General features: G+C 38.4%; 1 protein-coding gene across 5 annotated transcripts; it reads right to left on the bottom strand.

Annotated features, from left to right (window-relative positions):
* Window positions 1-416: 416 nt before the first annotated feature.
* Window positions 417-24,626, bottom strand: TRA2A (transformer 2 alpha homolog). Of its 5 annotated transcripts, none has more exons than XM_068208802.1 (8): window positions 24,363-24,626; window positions 15,399-15,532; window positions 13,718-13,883; window positions 11,104-11,292; window positions 2,904-3,019; window positions 2,335-2,442; window positions 1,566-1,633; window positions 417-1,392 (listed from the first exon to the last, which is right to left on the bottom strand). In XM_068208802.1, the coding sequence occupies exons 1-8, from the start codon at window positions 24,396-24,398 to the stop codon at window positions 1,382-1,384; spliced, it is 828 nt and encodes a 275-aa protein (XP_068064903.1). In that variant the 5' UTR covers window positions 24,399-24,626; the 3' UTR covers window positions 417-1,381. The 5 variants fall into 5 exon arrangements, with proteins under 5 accessions (XP_068064903.1, XP_068064912.1, XP_068064919.1 ...); XM_068208811.1 differs by having other exon boundaries at window positions 2,335-2,439; XM_068208818.1 differs by having other exon boundaries at window positions 13,718-13,877.
* Window positions 24,627-26,146: the final 1,520 nt, after the last annotated feature.

Genomic DNA, 26,146 nt, shown 5'->3' with positions numbered 1-26,146 from the left:
CCAACACTCAGAAACAGCTAATGCAATTACATTTCGTACACTTACCCTCTTAAAATCATGACAAACTCCTTTGCTGGCCTTCCCTGACAATCAGGATGAAAACGTGCTGCAAGGGCTTTGTGGCAACATCAACATTCAAACAGCCACTTGCCAGAAAACTAAACAAAGTCAACAGTGTTTCTCTTACTCAACCATTTCACCACAACTCCAGCAAGTGACAAGGACGGCACAAGAGAAAGCTGGACTACCCACCCTGCTTAGCCATCCCATATATCCACATACTGATTCTCAGGGAAGACAAGGCTCCTGAAAAGGCAGGTAAAAGCTGACTTTATTATCCACATCCCAGTATCAAGTATTGTTTAACCTACATTGCAAAGTGACACAAGATGCAGAATGAAAGACAAGAAACCACATTATCAGTGGACTTAACTTTTATTGAGGGGGAAAAAAGGTTTACATATAGCTGTAGGTTTTTCCATCCATACTTCCAAAAGTTCAAAAAGGACTGGAAACAAAACTTGCTCCATCATGATTTCAATACCAAAAAGTTGGCTAGTTTTTCTTTCATGAACAGCAAATTATATAACTAATTGCTATGTTCAATAAATATTTTTTCTCCTGCACCAAATAAGGGTAAATATTCAATGAAATACCACAAAGACCCCAAGAATTTAACAATTTTAAGTTCAACTGTTATCCACTGTGTAGCAACCCAGAAACTTTTTTCTATAAAACACACAGCCTTAATTTTGAGTGTACAAGGATCTATTCTCCCAGTCAGTCAAATACCAAACTCTGATCTAGCTCAAATAGTCTACTTTCAAAGCAACTACTTGACAAAAAAAAAATTTAAATCCTCTGGTTCAGGACTATCTAAGCAAATTTATCATTACAGAAAAGACTCAAAGTCATTACTTGTTTATCAAAGTAAGAGGTAAACATTTTAACAGAAAGATTAACAAGTTACTTGGAAATGCAGGTTTATGTTAAAGTATCCGAGTGTGTATACTACATATGACATGCAAGCTTTAAAAATATCAATGCTCTCTTCTGATTAGTCAGGAGTCCAACTGTTTTAGAAATAAAATAGGAATGACTTCCAAAATGTATCAGCACTTTCGGGTTCTCTATATTTTTCTCAAGATGTCTTACTACACAAAAACTACAACAATTACAATATTTAAGAGTATTACAATAAGAAGGGATGGAAAATAGGAATACTTCAACTGAAAATATGTATATTCTAAATGAACCAAAAACTTGTGAAAGAGCTGGAAGGAGGACAAGAAAGGGAAGATGGAAGGGAAAGCAGTAGGGATGCTAAAGATCTGAACTTTGTGTTTAAAAATCAAGTCCTCAACTGTAACTCTTCTGATCTTCAGTAGCGCCCTGGAAAAAACAAAAGATGACACAATTACTAATTACACAATCATAAACTAACTGTACACATTATCTCAACGGGCCCAGCTTTTTTTGCTTTCACATTCAGAATTCCTACTGATCAATTCATATAGCAATGTTTATGTCAGCCAGATTCTGTTTATTCACTTGTATTTACTTACTTGGACTATAGGAACGGGATCTTGATCGCGATCGGTATCGACTATAATAAGGCGATGGTGATCGTCTCCTTTAAAGGAAATTAAAAAAGAAACCAAACAACATCCATTATGAAAGAAGCCTTATTCAAATCACTTCTACAGAACAGAACCACTTCCTTAGCACTGAAAGACTTGGCCTGCATGAATGATTTCTGCTTTATTTGGCTGTGGCTTATGGTTATTTAACAAATGCTTTTATATTTCTCTATTTGATGTGTTTAAACTCTAAGATATTCCCAGACAAAGAATTTAATAAACTCTCACTAGCCTTACGAACACATGAAGTGCTTTTCCAGATGCCTACAATTCTTGTTGAACAGCATTCTCTGAAACCAGATAACTTTCAAAACAGCAAGATGGTTATGAAATGTCAAGCATTAAAAATCCCATCTACAAATAATCCCTTTTTAAACAGCAGTGTGTATCAGCTGTCCCTGGTTCTATATACAGCATAGAAAAATGAGTTCCCTTTTTATCTGTCCACTTGATTCCTGGGATACATGCTCTACACCTCCTTCACATAGCAAAATTAACCCCTTGCCCAACAGAAAGACCAAATTACGTAAACACTGAAGATTCTGACTACTTCAATCCCATAAAACCTAAGGGAATGAGGCTCTAACACATAACAGGCATGTATGCAGAATATTGCTACAAACTGAATAGTATGTTTTGTCATCTAACTTTCCAACAAATCCACTGTTACAGAAATGAAATAAAGATAAGGTACCTGTATCTGTAGTCATATTCTTCATATCTGTCATATCCTCTGTCATACCCCCTATCATAATATGAGTCCCGGCGACGACCCGCTCCACCGCCACCACCTCCTCCACTGCTATTAGGGGAAGAGAAGAAACAAAAACAAAACCCCCTTTATATATCTACTCTTCATCTTGAGTTAAATTATTAGATCAATAAATATAAATTATTTTAAATCTTTCTTTTTAAAAGTGGTCTTGTAGTAAATCAGACACTTAAGACTGTATCACAAAACTATGCAAACAAAGTATTTAAATAAAAACACCTCCAAAAATTCATAGAAAAATGAGGGATTTGATGCTAATTCCCATCAAAATCAAAGTCAAATGGGCATCTCAGTATTTCAGCTGGCTAAGGATACATTAATTCATCATGCTGGATATTATTTTTTATTAACAGGTTATTCAGTATTTTTATCAATAAAGATATAATCAACTACAGTAGGTTTTAAGAGTGTACGTGAACAGTACAGCGTTCTTCATAGTAGTAATTTCTTCAACCAGAATCCAGCATTCAGTTTATATCCACTGAACTTACTGTGTTGGCCTGCCCATGTAGATGCCTGGGGTGGGTGTATGTGCTCTTTTGGTGATTGAATAATCCACTCGAATCCTCCTGCCATCCAGCTCCATTCCATTTGCATGCTCCATCGCCTGCAGGAGAGACAAGGAACAGGGATGTGAAATCTGCAACCTACTGGTAACTACGGAAGGCTATGTACAAACACATTATTTTCCACCAGAAAAACAAGCCCGGAACTTGTCTCCTTTAGACTGGTTACTAGTGCCCCACTGTGGCGACTGGCTCATCTCTTGTCCCCATGCCTGTCTGTCGGTGGCGTTACAGGACTGCACTGGGGCGCTGAACGAATGCAACTCTCAATCCCTTCTTAAGGGAGCACAGGCTAACCACTACCACGGCCACTCTCCCTAGACTTTATCTTCTACCCATCTGAAAGGTAAACTAAAAGTCAAACCAGCTTTTTTCTGAAAACTGCATCTTTCCTACCACCATCTCTGAGCCAGAGGGACGGGCGGATTCAAAAGCTGTGCAAAACAGTGGCTTCCTGTAGGGTGCATATGGCCGGATTACTGCTCGTCGGCTGCCATTTCATGCTCTCCCAGCCTCCTGCCATCTCCCTTACAAGGACCTACTTCAGCAGAGCTTAGTAAAATGGCGGGTTCAGCCTACATGGATACCTAATTACAACCTTCCTCCCCACTCCCTCTCACAATAGCAGCTCGCTTAAGTGATACACACAAGGGTCTGTGCTCAGACACCCGAGCCTTCAGAACTGCCTGCAGCCCCTGCACACACTCGCTGGGTGTTCCAGCCCCAGCTTCTCCACTCTGAGAATCAATACAATGGCCTTTCACAAACTCAAACCATCAAAGCAAGTTTTTCAATGGAGCACAGTGTACTTTTGAGACTTATATTCATGCAAAAGTAACCTAAAAACCCAAACCTCAACAAATCCACAACGGTTAATTTTAACAGCTAATGATTGTCTTGAAAGGATTTTTTTAAATTTTGCTTTTGAATTTTAATAGCTTTTGTTATCTGCTACAGGATCCCTGAAATACCAACATACATCACTTACTTCTCAACACTAAGCACAGCACTTAGTCCAACACACATTATTTTAATTTTTCATGTGTGGAGAAGAGACACTGATACAATCTTGACTTAAAGAACATAACCACTTTGCTGTTTTTTACTGCAAAACACAACACAGTCTCAAAACATGAAGGTGCCTCTAAGAAAAGAATTTTTTTTCTTCTTTTTAATAATGAAACATTTATTCAAAAGTCTTAATTTTAACAAGAGCCTTACTAAACTTACATACAAATTGTGAAGAAGATACAGAAATCTGATATCCATATGATTTAACTGTTGTGTCCAAACTGGAGGTGACTGATGATCACAACGTATTTATTGAGAGTGAGTTTGTATTTTAGTAATGCTGTTTGTGTCCATACTATATCGCCACCTAGTGATTTGTGTTCATTTAGCCAACTGCATGGCACAGCAAAGAGCATTCCAAGTCTTTCAACATACGATCAGGTGTATTTTGTGACTAAATCACGTTCCTCAGCTTTAGTCTTCTAGCCTTAACATCTTTTTTTCCCCCACAAGGATGATGTAAATGAAAATAAATTTGTGCATGCATCCTAGGAAACTATGTGTGCACAAGCCTAACAATGAAGGCTGGAAATATCTGGCTGAAAAATTATCTTCAATGATGAAACACATCTTTCTGGAAATGCAGCAAGTGAAATTGTAAGAAATTTTCTGCGGCATGGCATTTTCAAGTCCAGTCAACAACTTGCAGAATAATAAGCTTAGCTAACAAGAAGCCACCTCAAATCCAGAACATCTGGCAGGTTTGTCTTATTTGGTTAAGCCAACAAACACCTCTTCCTTCCAGAGGAAGAGTTCTTTGACAGAGGGAGCAGTACAGAGAAGACCAATATACCAGCAAGAGAAATGAAGAATAAATTTTGAGAGTTGCCTGTTTGTTTCAGAAATATCCAGAAATGTGTTACACTTCAGTGGACAAAGGTCATTGTTACCAGACTGCACAGAACTCCTGACATCCTGGTCATAATTTCTAATGTCCTACCAAATATTAAAGCACTTTCTTTTAACAGCAATAATTGTCAACAAAAAAAATTTAAAATAAAGAAAATCTTTAATAGACAGACAAAACCAATAAAGCCTCTTAATAGTTCTGACACCTTCCCCAAATGCAAGAAAGCCAAAACCTACAATTAATAGTATGGATCACTCACATTCAGTAATTAGCAACTGGAAATTCCTTCTAAAGAGGTTCCCAGATTCTCTGCACTACTCTTAACATGCACAGCTCAGGTATTGAAGTAAAATATTTAAGCTGACATTATTAGGTAAGGACTGCTGCAAGATGACAAAAAGCTCTATCTGAAAACTTGTGTTCATGTAACTGATACAAAAGTATTTATTTTGTGTGAAGGATACAAAAATATATAAGTGATCCTAATCGCTGGCATTTCCATGCTTTATTGAAAGTTAAAGTAGTTTACAAGAAAATTCTGGATTACAGTCTTATTGCATGTCATATTCAAACATTGCATGTCATATTCAAAACAAACTTCAGTTTCCTTTTCTTGCTGATTTTGGGTGTGCATGATCGCCATGTTAAGAATATTTGAGTGTCAAAGAGAAAAAATTGCATGTTCTCCCTAACAATGCTGAAGACATTCTCAAATACCATTTAAGATGATGAAATGAAACTTTAAAAAGAAAAAAATCAAATAATACTGGGATTTAAGACACACAATGCCCTCTTAGGAGTCTTTAACAGTCAACAATCGATTTTTACAACCTGGATTATTTTCCAAATACCTGAATGTCATTAAAAGACTTGCATGGCTTTTGCAAGAAGACAGTAAGCAATAACACAGCATTCCCATAAACATGTAATATTAATTCTGGTAGCAAATTCTACAGAAAACTTGGTTTTTGTAGGCTAGAATATACACCTACATATTTGTAGTCAGAAAACAGAACTAGGAGTGGGAATGGCATAGGATCAATCTTGGATCACATTTTTAAAGTTTTAGAGTTTTAAACCTTCAGCAGACTATCCATTATAAGAAAAATGATTATCTATAAGGTGTTAGCTTGATAAAATGAGCAGTTCCTGAACCACAGTATCATCTCCAGTGGCTCAAGAAAGTCAGAAAGCATTAAATTTAAGAAATATTTCAATGTCATTTGATATTTAATGCAGTATGTAATGTTTTCTACATGTATGACCAATTAGGTAGATAGAGTAAAACAAGTTTGGAAACACAACTTTTAATTAAATGCACAAATTTACATGGGTGGTTGGTATTAGTTTATCAAGAACCCACTAAAAAAATTAAAGTCTGGATAACTATTTCAAGAGCTTTCAATCACTACAAAGTTAGCAACATACAGACTGAATATGCTTAAATAGTCAAACACAAGCAGTTTATACTGTAACTTATTTTGAAAATGTGTTCTCATGATTTAAAAATAACTACATAAGGTACTGCCTTTTTTTCCCCCTCACTGTAGCTTCGGGAGTTTCTTTGTTTTTTACTGGAAGTTCTTCTCTACTGCATTTAATGACACTGATAAAAACATCATCTCCACTCCATCACAGGTACAGCAAGGGATGAAAGACACAATAGATTAGATTCCCCTCTCCAGTAATCAATTACTCATTCAGTTCTGGATTTACTGAGAACAACTGAAAGAAAAATCTGAAAAAAAAATCTGATGGAATTAATAAAGAAATTAAGAAACTAATCTTTTTACACTTGCTGCAGTCTGCCAAGTTCAATTCAAGTGTCCATTTCACTTTTGAACAACATTCAATTTACATTCTCTAGTTTGAGATTTCAATGGTAACTTTTAAACATATACAATTATGAGCTTCAGCATTGACAGATTCAATGTATTATCTTTAAAGCATACTTCAGAGCTTCAGAGTCAAGAACTACAGTATTTTAGAGAACCAGAATGAAGAACTGGATGTTACTGCAAGTATTAGTAATTTCATGGTATTTCAGAGTCTCCAGAAGTCTGTAACTTGTAATTCCAAACATCTGAGACCTTCTAGTGCTCTTTTCTGGTATATCAAGGGCTGTTTTTGATACCATGAACAATACTTAATCCATTTCTTCAACAAGCCACGGGAGTTTTGGTCAATAACGTGGGTTCTAAGCTAGTCTGCTTGCACCACAGATTATGTTTTTCAAGTGGAACTGATAAACTCCATTATTATTCTGGTCTTTGGCAACTGAATAATGTTACTGGTTTGTGTTGATTGTTAATGAACAGCACTTCAGAAAATGGTTCTAGAAAAACACTCAAAACTTTTTGAAGAACATCTAACTAGCATTAGAAAATTCCATATTGCCAACAGCTGCTGGAGCTGATGCTTCTTAGATGAGTTCCTCCTACAGACAGTACATTCACAGTAGCCTCAGTTTAAACAACTAACACTTCACAGTCTGAGCTACTGAAAATCTGGTTTAGTAGCATATGACATCCTTGGTAACTGTAGTAAGAACCACATCCCTAGAACAGCCAGCACTTTTCACTCATGATTTTCTCAACTTACTGTTAAGTAAGATAATCAATTCCTCCCCCATCAACCTGATTTTTTTTCTCATCATGGTACACAGAAGTTTGTAATCCTCTTAAACACAGGAGGAAAATCCTTATGTGATGGGCAGATGAATATCCTCTATAATTTAGTGAAAACATTGCAAAACAATATTACAACGCTGGCTGCATGCCAATGTTGCCAATACTGCAAACGATGTAAGAGAGTGTGAGAAACAAGTCTTGAACAGATGTTTACAGATATTGCTCTTTGCATGTTGCACATGCAAAGGACTTGCACATTGTGAGGACTTGGAAATGGGTGGCCAAGACAAGACACTGTACCATCCAAGGCAAAAAAGCAATACCAAGTATTTTTAAAAAAACCAACAACTTCTTGAAATAGAACAACTTTACAATAAATGAAACCCACTATACCCATTCTAAAAACAGGTACATAATGACAGAAGCTTTTGAAACAGGCTTTTCACAAGGTGACAGACAACAACATCGGCACAGCAAATCCTCAGGTTTCCATACAATCATTAGACATTCATCAGTTGTTTCCCAGACATCCATCAGTCCTTGACACTTACTGTCTGCTATCACACTTTGAACTAAAGACAGTGTTCACGAGCATCTTCAAAATGGATCAAAACCTAAGAATCCAGTCGAGCGTTATTTTGCAAACACTATACCACTGCAATAAAAGACATCCGATGAAAAAGGAACCTTCTGTCTGATCATGAAGTTTCATCTTAACCTTGGCAGAGTTTCAAACAGAACAGAACATATTCTACAAGAAATCTGGACTGGACACGTGCTTTGAAAACTTCTTTCTCAGTCCTACTACAGTGGAATGTCTGAAGCTACTCTGATGCTTTGGCAGCTTCTCTGTGTAGCAGTTATCAAAAGCTAAGCTTCTGTTCCTCTTTACAATCAAGATGCTCATGAACAGCTAACAACCACACTGCTATGGTGTCGTAATCTGAAATTCTGAAACTGTAAAACAGTTTAAGTAAAAATAAACTTTACAACTGCCCCTTCTGTATTTTTAGGACACTGAGAAGTATCGCCTTTAAGAAATGCAATTTTACATTGTCTTTGGAGTTCCAATACATTGATCTAGTTGACAACTCAAAATGTCTTTACCATCATATGGACACTGCACAACTTGGTTTCAGAATCATGACTCACAGCAACATTTCAACTAGTTCAATAACTGATCCAGTTTGTAAAAGTGGTAACAGAGATGACAAAGATCCTGAGGGATTTTAGCTGCACGAGAATCCAAGCACAACTGACACTGATCAAACTTTACGTTAGGAAAGTTTAAACACAACTATTCACAATTAATTTGATGTAAAATTTTAGTATTACCTGTATTTCAGAGTATGCCTGCTGAGAAGCTTCCCCCTGTGCTAGCCTTCCTGAAAGCTAATAGTGGAGCTTATGAAGAATCCTCATTTTACTCTAGAGTTCTACTCTCATTTAATCAATCTAGCTTTAAAATGGCTGGAATTTAGTTCAACATATCATCTCTTTATTTAGAGGTTTAGGATGCTGAAGGTATGGGATTCTGGTTACTGGTTTTGGTTGGTTGGAGTTTTAAAAATTATTGTTATTTTTAAGAGGAGTTAGTTACTCAGCACGGAAGTAATTCAAGTGTCATTGCTTTTATGCATACTCAACTTTTCAGACTATCTTCCAAACACAGAATTACTACATTTCCTTCAGGGTTCTCATACAGGGCCTATCACAAAATTTCACACCTCCAGCTATCTATCTATATGTCTGTATATACCTACATTTATATATCTCCCCTTTTTCTTCACCAGCTGCCACTTATTGCCATCTTCAAATCTGTCCTCAAGGCTCATGAAATAAGTCAAATAAGTTTTGCTTCTGTCTTTCTTGCCAAAGTATTTCAGTTATTTAAATTCCAGGTGTTGGGTGGGAAAGTTTGCATCCTTTCCACCTCTTCAGGCACCAACCCGTTGGAAAAAAGAAAAATGGGTTTAATTACATTCCAAATTATTTCAGTTCCTGCTTAAGGCCCTCATCTTTACTTCTGTATTTCTGAATGGAAGCAACATCCCTTTTTGTTTTCCTTTGCATTCCAGCTTCATAGCATCTGCCAAAACAGCTTTATCCTAAACAAATTACTTCATGCTATTTACACGGAACATTTTAAGAAATGCATGGTATCACGCATGACCATTGCCCGTGGCAACCAGGAAAAAAAATCTACCTCTAAAGACATGTGAACTGTAAAACAGATAAGACTGGTATATGAATGTGCCAGGGAATACTGTGCAAATATTTCAATGTGAAATATTTTACAAAACAGCCACTTTTTCAAAATCCCAACAAATTCAGTATGCAAAGAAATACAAGGCTAGAAGTTAGAACAGAGCAGGACATTAAAGACAAATGGATATACAGCTATCCACCCCATTAACCTCTCTACCAACCTCTCCAATTGAGAGCGCAGGAAAATACAGAAGGGACAAGAATGAAGTTTTGTGTCCTTTTACTTACCTCTATAACCTGCAACAACCACACATATTTACATCTACTAGAATACTCTTCCCATAAACTGTTTCTCAGTTGGACCATACCAAAGTCAAACACAAGAACAACGTATAGTTCAATCAAGTAATCCAAATACAAGTTTTTTTTCATTTCAGTATCATCAAGTAGCATCAGAGTTCTTATTTTTCAGCTCCTGATAGGTTCCAGAGCTATCATACTCCCTGTCTTCAATGCTAAATGATCTATTAAGAGAGGAGTCGTATTTGATATCTCCTTATAAATAAACTTAGCAAATACACACAGAATCAAATAGCACATGTGGCCAAACCTATTAATCCATAAACAAGATGAAGTCCATGACTCTGTCCCAAAGAAAGAGATGCATACAATGCAGGCTTAAAGGCGTTTTTAGAGAGTGTCTTTACTTTTAATAGCAACTTTATCTACAAATTTCAGTAAATATGGTAAAGTTCATGGTATCATTACAGGGGTAAAAAAACTACTGCTTATTGTATATTGTGGTGAATCATAACATAGACTGCTATTCATATTCTTTGATCCTTTCCTTACAGATCAATTATACTAACAACTCAGTCTAGCTATTAATAGCAATCTGTTAAACAACCAGGAAAGCAATTGACCAAGGCACAAATCAAGACAAACCCCACTGTTTTTCAAATGTACAATGACATGCCTAAAAGGAAAAAATGCACAGCGAATCTCCAGAATTTTCATTCAGAGAACAATGTAAAACATTAACTTCCAAAATGTTTCAAAGATACCTTAGACATAGAAGCCTTAAGGATTTATTTGCATTTTGAAGTAACAGACTAAAATCAAAGTCCAGCACTTATTGGTGATTTAATACAGACAGCTTATGCTCAAAATCTGCCCATGCATCTGAACACTGTACTTAAATTCTTCATTTCAGAAGTTCTTGAACAAAGCATTTTAAAGTAATCTCAGTGTGAGAATCTGCTACTGAATACACACTCAAAAACTTGTGTCCTTTTTTTTTTACAGACAGTTAATGAAGATAATGCATAAAGAGCACACCTGAAAAAGTAGCAAAGCATGCATTTACCTCTTTAGAGTCATCAATTCTTTCAAAATAAACAAAAGCAAATCCTCTTGATCGTCCAGTCCGTTGATCATAAACCACATTGACACCAGTCAAAGGTCCGTAACGGGAGAAGACTTCACGTAAATCTCTCTCAGTAGTGTACAAACTGAGACCAAACACTCCAAGACAGGTATTAGGATCTGGATTAGCCTGATAACACAAATGTTCAACTCCAATTAATTTTCATTAAAAAAACAATATTAAAAATTGAATATTCTCATATAAAAATTATCAATTATAAAAAATTTCATCTGAAGAAAACGAAACAGGTAATACACAGCTTAACACTTTAACAGTTATCATTCTAATTGTAAGATCGTTTCAAAAAGCAACTACTTTCAACAGTTTTAATTTTAGAAAGAAGACCAAGACAAGCTCCTCATGTTTGTAAAAAATTCAGTTGATAAAGTTTAGCATTCTGATCTACAGAAAAGTTACAGAACAAGAGGAACCCATTTCATTAGTATTTCATACTGAAATTACCAACAAGGGGCAGACACCACACACAAATCTGTGCTGGCAACAGGTCTGCCAGCCTGAACTCCCACCTTCAGCCCTTGTGCATGGTCAACATAGGCACTACAGAGTGCACACTGCCTCCAGCTGCCCACACTACATTGTGAGCACTTGAGCTCCTAAGCACAGACAACTGAACTATAATCTAGCTTCTACTGAAACTTCCTCCACCTCAGCATTTCCTATCCAATATACTGAAAGTCAATATTTACATTTGTAAGTTAATCTTTCCACTTGTAAACTGGATGAAAGGCACCTGATTCTTTCATCTAGAGAGCAACAAGTGTTGAAGGCCAGTTCTGTGAAACTGTAATCCAAGAGCATGCATATTTCTTTAGCACAAAACTCTTCACTCTTTATCATGATGTGGGATACTTAATAAATTTCACTTCAACTAGACAAAGTCAAATATTTAATAGTAAAAGGTACAAGTTCTCTTTTAGGTTCAAAATTTATCTACATGCCAGAGAATTAGTATCTAATGCTAAATCCTCTGTAAGAATTATTTTGATCAAAATCAACATGTTTTTCAGTTAGGTGTCTGGCACCCCTAACACTAGATGCAGCAATTTCTAACACCAGCAACAAGCACAGAGATTTAATGCTTCTGCCAAAATAACAAATGGAAGTTGACACAGCTGAAATCTGTATTTCAGTTTCAGGTAAGTTATCTACGCAAAGTAATTTATGCCTCAGAGCCTACTTTTCACCCTGATTCAAAGACTGAAAAGGTTTAGCTCTTCTGTCATATTTTTTTCAGCACATTTGTTCAGGAACCCATTGTGAAAATAAGAATCCTGCCCTATTCATATATTTGAAGTTCCTTTCTTTCCATTTGTCAAAGTTCAAACTTCTGTTTTAAGAGAGGAATATTCTGCAATTCCTCACTATAGCTGAAGAGCACAAGACCCGGCAGTTCGTAATTCAAAAGTTTTAATTATACACATCAAGATATGTATTTTTTTACTCCGTATTTCAATATGATAGTTCAATGGCACTGGCAGCTACACTAATTTTATTACTGAAATCCTGTAAGTATAATGAAATCTGTCTTTTAAATAATTGTTTGGGTAAATTCCTCCACACATCCATACCTGCTGCCCTTTCTTAACATTGCTCTTACACTTAAACCCTATTAATTTTTCTGAGGCAAGAGAAGCACTGAGATCAGTCTGCAGACCCTAAGTGCCAAGTGACAACTACATCACCACTGGAAGGCCTAAACTGATTGCGGAGGACTAACGGCAGCTTCTGTATTAGGTTTTTGTACTGCCTCCCATCAACCCAGTACGCAAGCTCTCTCTACAAGAAAAGAACTGGCAAAATTGCTCTCCAATTTTCAACCCCAACCATTCTGTCATTACAAAGAAGGGCACTGGGAGAAATCTCAGAATGACAAGATGAGTATTTTAGATTTTGGTTGGTGTAGCTATACTTCCTCCTGCTTATACAGAGACACTTCTCATCTACATTTTGAAAGACTTACTGCACCTTCTTTTCACAACTGTAAATTTTTCTAGTCTACCATGAAGATTTACATGCTACCTAATAATACAGGGCTTTATTTCAAGGTAAACCAAATTAAATAATCAGAAGTATAAAATCACAAGCAACCTTCAACATATGCTCTATAAGCAAATAAACACTTGGAAATTTCCTTCTATGGATCCCTCTGTCAATCTTATCAATACTTTCAGGTTGTCAGCACACACAGAGATGTGGTCTCATTTTTATAAAGGTTACATATACTTTTTTAAACCCAAAAAAACCCCCACAAAAAAAAACCAGAACAGCTCAACTTCTAGAGCTGACTGTTGTTCATGTCACCATACCTGCAAAAGAATGTTTTTCAATTAAATTCTACAACTGCCCTGCCAGTTAGTTGCAGGTCCAAGAAGTGCTCAGCTGTAAAGACAGAGATTGCTCCCAACTCCCACCCAATTCCTGTATCCTCCAGTGACAAAACAGCAGGTCAAACTCAGCCTGCAGGTAACCTCGACTACACTGATACAAGCAGCAACTGTTTTGTCGATAGTCAGCCTTTTTGAACATGACATACTCTGCTGCCAGTGTGCCTTCTTCTGTTGGACATTGGAGAATGACTACGGCTCCTGCGACGGCGGTATTCTGGTGTGTATGATCTGCTTCGAGAACGTCTCCTATGGGAATGAGAATGGGATCTGGAACGAGTGTAACGTCTGTGCGAATGTCTTCTGGACCTGGATCTTCGACAAAGAGAAAGCCTTCAGTCAGGTCATATACATATGGCTATAATTTATTGAACTGTAAACAGTACATTTTCTAGAGAAAAATCTTTTTTTAGATGGTGTCTACAATATCAAACCCATTAAGCTTTTTCTACCTTGCACATCTAAAGATTGCATGAACCTCTAATAACCTGCTTGGAAGCACCATTTTTAACTCTTTGAGAGTACTTCTGGCATGCACTGAGGATTATATTCATAATAGTTTTCAGGAATTTCAGAGCTTAAACTTACATCAGCTTGGCTGCTTATCAAAGTAACAACTACACAGTGGCAGAAACTAGATATGCCACACTGTAAAGTACTGTTTTGACTGAAAAATTGAAATATCTGGCAGGACTACAGTGCTGCAATATCTACAAGCAAAGTTTTCTAGGCATGAAAATTACTCCAGACTAAAAAAAAGCAATCCCCAAACACCTGCTCTACTCAAACACTTATTCGCAAATGTCCTGCTGATAATAAGCTAATTAAAACAGGTAGGTAATCACATGGCTAAACATGGTGAGAAGAGAAACTAACATTAGTTGAACTTTGGCAATTCAGAGCACAGCAACTCTTTCAGTTGCTCTGGTATAAAGCGTATAGAGAAGATGTATTACTAATCTCTCCCAAGAACTGGGTAGGAGAAACAACCTAAGACTATTCCTCTTTCTCTTCTAGTGCTACAAATGGTGTTTTCTGGTTTCTCTTGTGGTTGTTAAAGATTCAGTAGCTCTCCCCATTTTCATCAATATGTTGCTAAAAGGGAATAGAGAAGACAGGTAGTATAAACCAGCTAATTTTTATGGCATATTTAGAGAAAAAAGCCCAAGACATTTCTCTTCTGATCAAGCTCCATCAGAACTGAAACCTATAAAGCTTTACCTTCACGCATCCATACTTGGGGTAGAGAAGGACAGAGAAGACACGTACAGAATTGAAAAATGAATTTAAATCTTAAAACCCTCATAAATGAAGACCACACCAAATTTAAGACATAGTTTCTTATTATATTTTTAAGCCTCCAATGAAAGAATGTCAAGAATATTCACAAACACTGTTTTCCAATATTTCCAACTGTTAGACAGCTTACTCTTTTTATCTAACCCTCATGCCTTTGCACCAGGTCTCACTTGACTTTTTTTTTCCCCTCTAAAGGAGAGGTCCGCACAAGAATTCCCTCATGAACAATTTCAGGAGAAGGAAGCAGGAGCTTCACAAAGTGGAAATGCAATCTATTCTCTCTCTTCTGGAAGAGAGAATCTTCAGTTGTGATTTCTACATTACTACTTCTATAGTATTTTCTCTATTCATACCCATGAAATCATTTCCCAACTTTGTCCACCTATATGAGCACAAACTGGCAAATTAACATATCCCTGTTAATACATCCCAAAAAGTTTGTATTTTTTACAATGGGGAAAAGAAACTTCATCAACCTACCAAAATAACTGCAGTAACACTGAGCGGATATGATTAACTTTCTGAACATACCTTGATTTTGATCTTGACCTAGAGTGCGATTCAGAATGTTTGGAAGCCCTCGATGGACTGCGAGATCCTGACCTGCTCTCTGATTTTACACGAGCAGGACTCCCAGCTGGAGACTTTGACTGGGAGCGAGACTCCTAACAAAAAAGACAGTATTAAAAATGGTATTGGTTGTGTAAATGCCTAACTCCTAACATTTAAAGTACAGTAATTCTAGTATATTGATTGCTCCTGAAAAACAAATGGTTAGGCAATACCCTCCAAAACAAATTTCATTTTGCTAACCCACTGTTAATATTGTATGCTTGCCTCAAATAGGTCCCTGCTTGAACCAGATCACCAATTCTCTATTAACTAAGTAATCATGCAAATTCATCTACAACTTGATCATACAGACACTGGAACATAAACCATACATTTACTTAACCTAGGACCCATTCATTCTTCCAGATTCTTTTAATTCTACTTCACTCTTGCTTTCTACTTTTCTTCATTCTTCATTGAGTTTTTCATTTTTCATACTTCGTGTATTCTTCCCCAATTCAAACAATTCATTATAGCCTTAAAAAAATATTCAAGTGCTTCTATCTGACCAATCTTCTGTTCAATTTTTTCCCCCATTCAATTTTAATTTTCTGATCTTTAATACTTTTCATTAGCCTTCTTTTATCTTGATTTATCTTCCACATTCTTGGAAAAAACTCTTCAATTTCTTCACGAACATTAACCTTAATGGAAAAAGAACATTTAGTATATTTAAGCACGTGGGGATTATAAAACTCTGCTGGAGTTCAGATGTTATCTACCAAATTGAAAAGCCAGCAGGTAAAGTGCAAGAAACTATTTTATAAAACAACTTTAAAAAAATATCTTTAAAACTGTATAAGTGTCTATGTTCTAACAATAAGCTTACTGAGTTCTCAGTGTTTTACTGTATTTGCAAAGCTACCCTCCTCCCCTCTGAGATTTTTTTCATAAGATACATAGATACTCTAAAAACTAATTAGCACAAATATACTGAAGTGTTGATATCAGTGATTACCCCCCCCTAAAATAATAACTATGTGCTTCTCAGTATTAAATATCCCAAATTTTACTCCTACAGATTACTAAGACACTCAATTCAACAGAATGGTCAAAGATTTCCAGTCAAAACCTATCTATGCACATACTTACTCACATAATACATGAACATAGGTATAAGTAACATCAATTATTATTCATCCTACTTTTTCTTCCTCATTGTTATCCTGTTTTCCTTATATAATCCATATAAACTAAGACATAGAACCGTATAGTTAAAGCAATCCAATAGAAGTAAAAACAGGAGGGTTTTTTTTCTTGCATGGTAAGGCACACAAGAGAAAAACTAGGAAATCAAGCAAACAAAGAGCAGGTTAGGCTTTCCTCACATTTTACAGTGTACAGCATTTCTAGGGAGCTTACCTATAAAAACCCCTGCAGAACAGTATGCTATATACAATTGTAACTTTACAAAATACTTAATGAAAAATGCATACCAGGTTCCCCTCCCACAGGTGTTACATTTCATGTTTATTTGCATGATTTCTCCTCCTGACCGTGCCCACAATTTTTTCTCTTTCTTACTCTACCTATGTCCACATTTGCAGTTTCTTTTGCAGTTAAAATTCTTCACTATCTTGGGCTGGAGCTCTTTTTCAAAGGATGCTGTCTTCATAATTCAAGACATGAAATTCACCAGAAATGGAACCTGAGTGGCTTCTTACTAACAACTATTGCAGCCACACTACCATTCCTCTTTACCTCAATAAAAAGGACAAAGGACTCATGGAGAATGTCACCTACTAGGATGATAGCCCTGCCAAATTTTAACAATGAAGGCCAAGTTCAAAGCTTGGCTGTGAATGGCGGACCATGTATCCCTTATGAAGATGGCTATGTACTGAGCTAACTACAGGACTTCACTAAAATAAATTATGTACATGCCTTTAAATATTACCAAATTCAGTGGTTTAACATTTGAAATCCACTGTTTGCAATAAAGAAAAATGCCTCTTATAACCACTAACATGATTTTTTTATCACCTCGCCTCTGTCTTTCTACTCTTCAATGTCTGACAGCCTCTTAAATTCTTCTCTTTATAACTTATCCCTTGCAACAACTGCCAGTTTCTCTGAGAACTATTTGTATTTCTCTCCCTAGTAAAAATGATCAGTAATAAAGAAAAACGTTCAAAGTTACATCAGATTTAGAAAACACCCTTCAATAAAAAGACAAAGAATTCACCCTCCTCAGACACTCCTTCATAAGGATACTGCATTGTCCATACTTTTTACATCTGAAAGATCAATTCTTGAACAAGAACTCTGGAAACTTGAACAAAAGCAACCCCCCATCCCACCCCCAGATCCTGCACAATCTAGAAGTGTTGGGAGGTGCCAAAAATACCATGGACACAAAACTGCTCCCATACAATATAGAAGTCAGCTTAGTGTTCTTAGCTATTCAACTGAAGCATCTTACAATACCACCCATAGAGTCTTTAATAATATCAGCTATGACACCAAATTTATATAAAGTTGACAAAAGCAAATATTACATAATTTCACATAGGTTAAGTCCTTTTGAAAGTATCTGTTTAAGACCCTTATGGGCTGTATTCACAAATACACAACTTGAAAACTGCAGTGACAGAGGGGACCACGTAAATTGTTAGAGATTTCAAACCTCCTCAACCAAGTAACTGTGGGTGTAAACTGCAGCTGAAGAGAGATTACCTGATAGCAGCTGCACACTGTCATTGGTAAGCAACTACATCTCACCTTCTAAGGCAACATAGTTCACCTAGTTACAACTCCTACAATGCTTCTAAAGGAGACTAAGAGAATCACAATAACCTGCAAAAGTTTAAGGACTTAAGGACGATGCTGAAAAAGTGCCTAATAATATTTATATCAGCAAAATTACAGGAAGGGATTAAGGGATTCAGAGCTTCAAGGAATCACTAAGAGAGATTTTAAAGAATTTTTCTTCTCTACTTACCACTATAATTAAACAATTAGCAAGCTGTATATTAGTCTACACCATAGACCAACCCAATTGTTCTTCATGAACTACTTATATCCATTCTGCAATACATATGACTAAAGTATTCAACACTCCTCATATGTCACCTTTAACATAAGAAACCAGACAACTCTATTACCCCAAAGCACTAAAATACCTCCATTTTGTACCAATCTTAAAGCAACCTATGCATTCTCATCTTAGCTCTGTTATTACCACAGAAACTAAATATTGTGTAGGAGAGAAAAGACTAAAACTGCACTTTGGATTCTCAGCACTTTCTTATCTTTCTGTTCTAAAGATCCTTAGTCATTTAAGGGCCACAGATGAGACTCAGTGTAAACTCAGCTCCTCATCCCACCAGCTTCCTACAGAACAGTACCTATCTTAATGCCTTGGGCTTCAGTATGCAGCTGTCCAGTCACTACTTCCACCCTTACAAACCTGTAGGCAGATAATTCACTATCCCCATATCAAACTACCTAGCTTTGCTGCCACTAAAGTCTGCAGGAAATGAAACAGAGCTTTGCAATATTCTTCAGATCAGACTTCCCTTTCAAAAAAAAATTCTGCATCTGCCAATAACACTTTTCCCAGGAAACACCTCTCCCCAAAACAACAAAAAACCCACCCCCACAAAAAAAAACCCCATACATCCTCCCCCCCGGCCAATAATCATTACAAAAAACCCAACTCAACTGTAACAGTGTGCTTCTTCAGAGTAAGATGTAGTGGTTTCCTCAAATACACTCCAGGAAATGGGACTAGTGATTCACCAAGAATTGGAACTTGGAGCCAAAATTGTAGACAAACAAAATCTAAGGTTTGCAGCTTCTGTTACTGATTCTCTGGATAAAATGCACAGCTAGAAGCATTTAAAGAGAGTACTGAGGAGTATTTTTAATCCTTGTTACCTTCCTTCATCCCAGGAAGTAACAAACCAAAGTGACATGGAAAGGAACTCTCCTCCTCACCCATTACTCCACAATCATATAAACCCAGACACTGAAAAACTATCAACAACTTCAGTTGATCCATCTGAGCCAGCCATCAGTCAGTCCACATATTCCATCCATACTAGTAGAACTGTTTAACTGACCAAAAAGTTCTATCTACCACTTAAATTCCTTGCATTTTTCAAAAGAAATCCAACTTTCCAATGTAATTGCTATTTTAAAAGCATTTAAAACACTTTTATGCAGAGGAGAATTGCAGAAGTCTTGAATAAGTATTTTTTCCACTTTCTACCCATCAAAAGAAGGTATGATAAAAAAATAAGGGGGGGAACCACAACAAACAAAACAAACAACTGACCAACCAAGCCCTTTATCAAAACAACCAAACAAACAATCCTCTGTTCTTTCACGCTACTCTTCTGTCCTGAACTTGTCATGTCTTACCCTAACTCTCACCTTATAATTTCAGAGTATGACTGAAATGTTATCAAAATTTAAAGGGAGATGCTAATTAAAAATAATTATGTAAGTTTAAACTAAGCATTCTATAGAAAAGCATGGAAAAAAAATCCCAAACATGAAACCACAGAAATTTCAGGTGAAATTCATTTGACCTGGGGTGAAAAAAAAGGACAGGACAAGTGGTCTAGCAATACCATTTCCAAAAATCTTGTTTAAAACTCCCGCCCAAACTGGAAAAAAAATTGAACTCTATTAAAAGGAGACAGAAAAATATAAGCAATCAAAAAAGAAACATGAATTTAGCAGCAGCCCACATTTGCTGGATAAAACTGTTAAGCTAGTGACATCTCACTTATGAGGACAAGACTGCATTTTTGCATTTTGGCAGAAATCTACCAAGTTGCCTTGAAACTCAAAAGAGAAATTAAATCCTTTTTGCATCATACTGTGATCTGTCACTATAATAAAAATAAAATGGATCCCTTAATTAGCTAATCTTCTATAAATATTACAATAGCATGCATAATAAGCTTCTGTGTACAAAGCATCTTCTAAGTTGTTACCTAGAAGACATGGATAGTTTAAAAGTTACTAACATAAGCAAATAATGTATTTCTCAAAGATCCCACTTAGAAAAAGAAAGAAAAGGCTTCAGCAATAAACTTTTTGAGATTACAAACTCATCTTCTCACTGAGGCTTGAAAATACACCTCTTCAGGGAGGGTCCTGTAGTAATTCCTCTACCACACATGGAAGACAGTAAAAAGAATTTGTGTTCAAAAGGAGCAGTCTTCCCAGCTGACAAGGTCCAGAACAATGCAGAATTTATTAAGCTTGATTAAAAAAAAAAATTTAAAAATCACACTTCCAAAAAAACTCTCCCACGCTGTCATTAGACACTGCAGGGTGATCACAGCACTCTCCAAGCGAATGCAGAACCCCTGAGCATTAGCAGTCCATTGTGTTTGAAAAGGTGTGGGAAGCAGCATTCCTTCCTCTCCAAAGAGGTGGCAGAGTGCCACTGCAGGAGAGGTGGAATACAATAGCTAAGCAAGCCCGACCCTGACACCGTTGTGGTTTTTCTTTGCCAAAGAAATCATCGCAAAGTTGATCAGTTAGCTAATTCCATACGTATCTAGGTATTTTGCATCCAAACTTCATGAAGCAAATATAAGGCATTTTCACAGCTAAATTAATCCAAAAGCCACTTGTGTACCTATGAAATAAGCATATTTCCTTCAACAGGATGGGCCACGTGCAAAATAATGCATATTTTCAAGTGTTTTATTAGATTATACTGTTTATTCCACTGTAAGATCCTAACATCATTAGAATGAAAAGATTCATTACAGAGTTGTAAAATGGAATTTTACCTTGTTCTGATAAAAGGTTTTGCCTATTTAGACAAACAACACATTAATACTGGTGGAAAACTAAACTGTTAAGATTGCAGAAATTAAATGCTAGCAGAAGCTCCACAGAAAAAACGAAGTTTCAAGTGGAGCTACTGAAGTGCAGGTTTGTTCAGACTGCCTTCTGTTCATTGCTATGGGAAACACCTGAAGTTGCACCACAGACTGAACACCAGATAAACAATAGCCTATAAAAAATAACAAAAATATGAAAGGAAGAGTTGCCTGTCATCTGACAGAAATAAAAGATAAAAAAAGCCTCATTTATCTAATCTGCTCACAAAAAGCATTCAGTGGTGATAAAATACTTTGATGTTTCCAAAACCAAGTCACTGGATAAGAAGCACAATTTAAAATCTTTTTCTATTCTTAGTGACCATAAACTTAGCTCTAGCACATCCACTGTATTTTAAATTCCTCTGTCAATTTCTTTCTATGAAATCACCATGCTTGAGGAGGGGGCTTTCTTCTGTTCAACCAGCCACATTCTTAATGAAGAACTTAAGTTGAAACAAAATGACACAAAATCAGAGCAGATGTCGATTAGTCTGAGCATATTTGATTAACATGTGCTTTAAAAAAAAAGGTCAGTAAAGGAGTGAGTTCAAGAAGGAAAAGCTCTACAATGATTTCACACCCAGTACTTTAGAAATTGAAGTTTTAAAGAGGACAAATGAAGCAATTTCATTGAAAGTTATTTCCATAACTATTAATGGCCTGTTCATTAGTTAATATGATTTTAAAATCATAAATTAGAGGCAAAGCACATACAGTATCTTACTGTTGATAAAATTAGCATTTAAAACAATTCTGCTGATACTTAATGTTCACTGAAGTGCTTTTAGGACAATATGCATTTACACAGATGAAATATAAAAGGCCTAAAACTACACTTAAAACACCCTTACTCCTTCGGCATTCAGTTTTTAAAAGCACATCACGCTAATTAGCACTTACACTGACAGGGGGTGGAAGAATTGAAAGGGTACTCAGAATTCTTATTTGTGCCAAATTCCACGAAAACAGGTTCTTTATAAGCTTTCTTTTCGTTTCTGCACTTCTTTCTCCCAATAAAAACTTCTGCTTTACTCTCAGGGCTCAGTGCCTGGATGTAGCAAACTGAAGCATCAGGACATTCAGTGCCTGACAGAGTCCCATCCAATTGGGAATAGCAGACTAAACACCACAGCCTCACAGTTCCATGTGCTTAATTTTATGTCTGTGAGCACTTTCAAAAGAAATGAAAAATACAACATTACTCTGAAATATAATTTCTTATTTCAAGAATTTTAGTACCATCACAACAAAGCAGTATTACTGAAGAAGAAATAAAAAGGCTTAGAAATGTTCTTCGGTGGAAGCACAAAACCCCCAACTAGAAATCAGTCAAGTACCTGCCATTATGCTCAGTTATGCCATATTGGTTGAGAATTTTCAGTGTAGGGAGCAAAACCAAAAGAAGTTTTCCAAATGAAGACTCAAAATAGTCAGCAGTTCTTTTCAATAGGTAAGTTTTCCATCACCAAAGAAAAAGGAACAACTGATAAGCAGAAGTCACAGAAGCTGCTACTGTAGGACTTTTCAGACTTCATGTACTCTTAAAATATTTTACTTCTACATTTGGGAGGAGGTGGTGTGCAGAAATACTGAAAGTACAGAGCTGGAACAGCTTTGTAACATGAACAACAGACCCATCAAGGAGCCCAATACCAATGTTCTGACAACTAACCTAACATAATCTTTCCTAACAATAACCCACACTGGGAATACAGACAAGAAAATAATCCTTAAAGATATGAATCTTGACTGTAAAATGGGAGATTACCGTCATAAAAAAAGAGAAAAAAACAACCAAGCATACTCATAGCTCAAGTTTCTGAAACTTAGTTGTTTCCCCGTCAGAGATAGGTTTATTTACCCCAATACTGCTTAGCTACATAGCCACCTTTTGTCCAAGCAATCAACACAAGGGCAGGTTTTGTTTACCTCACTCGAGGAAGCAGCAGCAGTTATTGCATAGCTAGGTAAGGAACTTGCAGCCTATGGATTTTTTTTTTTTAAATCACCACAAAAATGGCATCAATAGTAATGCACAAGTAATTTTTGGAAGGTAACGCCGTTCTTCCAAGATTTATTGCTTGTTTTCCCAGACAGTAGATATATATGTAACTGCAAGGCTGCTGTCACTGGATCATCAGAGAAAGTCACCAAGAGGATGCTCAGGTGTTCTTCTAAAGAATCTCTTAAAAGAACAAACAAAAAGAAAACCTCTGCAAAATTAAAAAAAAAAGTAAATTGTGATAAAGGGGCACACATTTCGTTCCTGTTTCAAGCAGCTTCTAATTCCTGCTTGCCTTGATCATCACTACAAAAAAAAAACAAAAACAAAACCACAAAAACACTGAAAATGGAAGAGACCTGTCACACGTGTACATGAAAACCCGCAGCCATCAGAGGGAAGACACAGGCCTAACGAGGTTACAAAGCCACGGCAGCTCGTTCGAAGCCTTCAGCTGCACGATCGATGACTTTCAATGGTTTAATAACGACGGCCGGACCTCCCCAGTGGCGGGAGGGGACCCGGCCCGAGGCAGCTCCTGAGCCAGGAGAGACCGCTCACCTCGCACAAAAGGACGCGGGGTCCCTCCTCCTTCGGGAGGGAGGAGGCCTCGGCGGCCCGGCCGGGGGAGCGGGAACGGGCAGGACAGCGACCCCCGGGCCCGGCGACAACAAGGCGGCTCGGGACCGCGGGAAGGGACCAGAGGAGCGGGGAGGAACCCCGGGGCTACAGCAGCGCTGTTTGCACAGAAGCAGCCTGCGCTGGCCGGGCAGGGGCCGGGCCGCAGCACCGGGACCCGGCGCCCGCACTCCGCCGGGGCGACGAGAGAAGGGAGCGTGCGAGGGAGAGACGAGGGCAGCGGGTCGTCACCCACGGCCCAGGCAAGCCTCGGGCGCCTGAAGGAGCCATTTTAGAGCCAACCTGCGCTGTCCCCACCTCCGCTAGGCCCGAGGACGCCGAGTGTCGCCACCCGCCGCCCCCGGGACCGATCCCCCCCTCGACACGGCCCGCGCAGGGGAGGCCACTCACCCTCCCCTCGAAGTTGTTCTCCTCCACGTCGCTCATGTCGGCAGAGTCCTGGCCAAGGGGCTGGGGCGAACGGGGGACGCTAGTCCCGATTAGCAGCAACAACACCCACAGCCGCTGTTATCGCCACCGTTACCGCTACTGCCGCTATTACCGGCACCACCACCTCAGCCACCTCCCGCCCGCGCCTCCCGCACCGCCGCAAAATGGCGCCGCCGCGGCCGCTCCGTCTGCGCCCGGCACCGCGCTCGGGGCGGGACCGCGCCCGCCCCTCACAAAGGAGGCGACGAGCGCTGCGGGGAGATCCGCCGCGCATGCGCGCTCCCGCCACCGCGGGAGCGAGCGCGCTGGCCCCGGCCCCGCCCCGCCCCGCCCCGCCCCGCCAGGTGTGCGGGTGTTGCTGCGAAATGTGGAATATGTAAACAAATGCTCCTAAGAAAGGGTGTTCTTTGATGTCTGATATTTGTGAGCTTTCCAGCCTAATGACTCAGAAGGGAGATTTAATCCCTGAAACAGGCAGCTGACAAGCAAGCGCTAAGTGACGTCCAGGCGTTAAAAAGAAAAATCAGCTGTCGGTAGAACTGTTCAGGGCTGGACATGTTTCAGTGATGTCCGACCTAGGGGGAGGTTAACAAAGCCTGGGAAGAGGGAGTTACCACTGATAGTGGGCACAAAGAACTCAGAATTCACGGGCCACAAGAACATAGGACAGAACTCCCAAGATAAGGAAGAAACTGTTAAAGACAACTTGGCGACGGTGCGGAAGCAGCTCTGACTGGGTAAAAGGTAATTCCGGCAGGGGGAGACGTGTGACCGACTCACAGACCACCGACTCAAAAGAAGAGAAAGACTGAGCACGCGGGCCAATTAGCATGAGAAGCGAGAGAATATAATTAACCAGTAGAAGATAGAATAGAATACTAATTAGTAAGTGAACGAGGTTGCGTGCAACCAATGAACATTAGCGCCTTTGTTGCTAAAATGCATAAATAGCGAAAAGTTTTGGGAGCCGTCGTGAAGGCTTTGTGGATTTCCCACCCGGCACCCCTCTCTGCGCGGAACTGTCAATAAATCAAATACCTCGACTTTGTGTGTAGACTTGTTAAATAACAGACTGGCCTCTTGCACACCGGCTCAAAGGAGCTTTGAGACAACCCGGGGCAGCCCCGCGCCCCTCCTGCCGCTCCACACACAACGGCTTCCTCCTCTCCTACGAGGACTGCTCCTTCACGCCATGGAAATTAGCAGCCTTGCTCCTGTGTCCCCTCATCTTCCACCTCCCCCAGCACATTCTCTGGGGTTCTGCTCCCGTGCTGCAAGGAAGAACATTTATATGAATGTGTTTGTGCAACCATATGAATTTCTGTGGGTCTGTGTCATTAGGGGTGTTGTGTTATGGCGAGAGGATATTTAATATGCAAGGCTGGAGGGCTGCTTTTATTGTACATACGTGGAGGTAAAGTCACAGGATCCAGTCTTGCGTGCTTCTATGATACAAAGGCCTAGATTTGGACTTGCAATCATGAGAATTGCATTTTAACCATGGTTTTATTACAAGATTTATCCTTTCTGCTCACCTCAGAAAGGTTTCCCTGATCCTGTATCCTATGCAGTTTTGGAGCTTCCTCCTCCAGTATGCACCAATAGCTACAGCAGCTGATACCTTGCAGGCATTTGAGGCCAGGTATGCAGTGCTTTAAGTCAGAAAATTTCCCAAGATGATGAAACAGCTAAACTTGCTCTGTCGGTGCAAGAAAGCACTGGGTTCCCAACAAGTGCTTTGTCCC

Source organism: Anomalospiza imberbis, chromosome 1 (assembly GCF_031753505.1).
Source record: "Anomalospiza imberbis isolate Cuckoo-Finch-1a 21T00152 chromosome 1, ASM3175350v1, whole genome shotgun sequence".
Lineage (NCBI taxonomy): Eukaryota > Metazoa > Chordata > Aves > Passeriformes > Viduidae > Anomalospiza > Anomalospiza imberbis.
The sequence above is the reverse complement of the archived record's forward strand: the minus strand, read 5'-3'. Positions and strand labels throughout refer to the sequence as shown.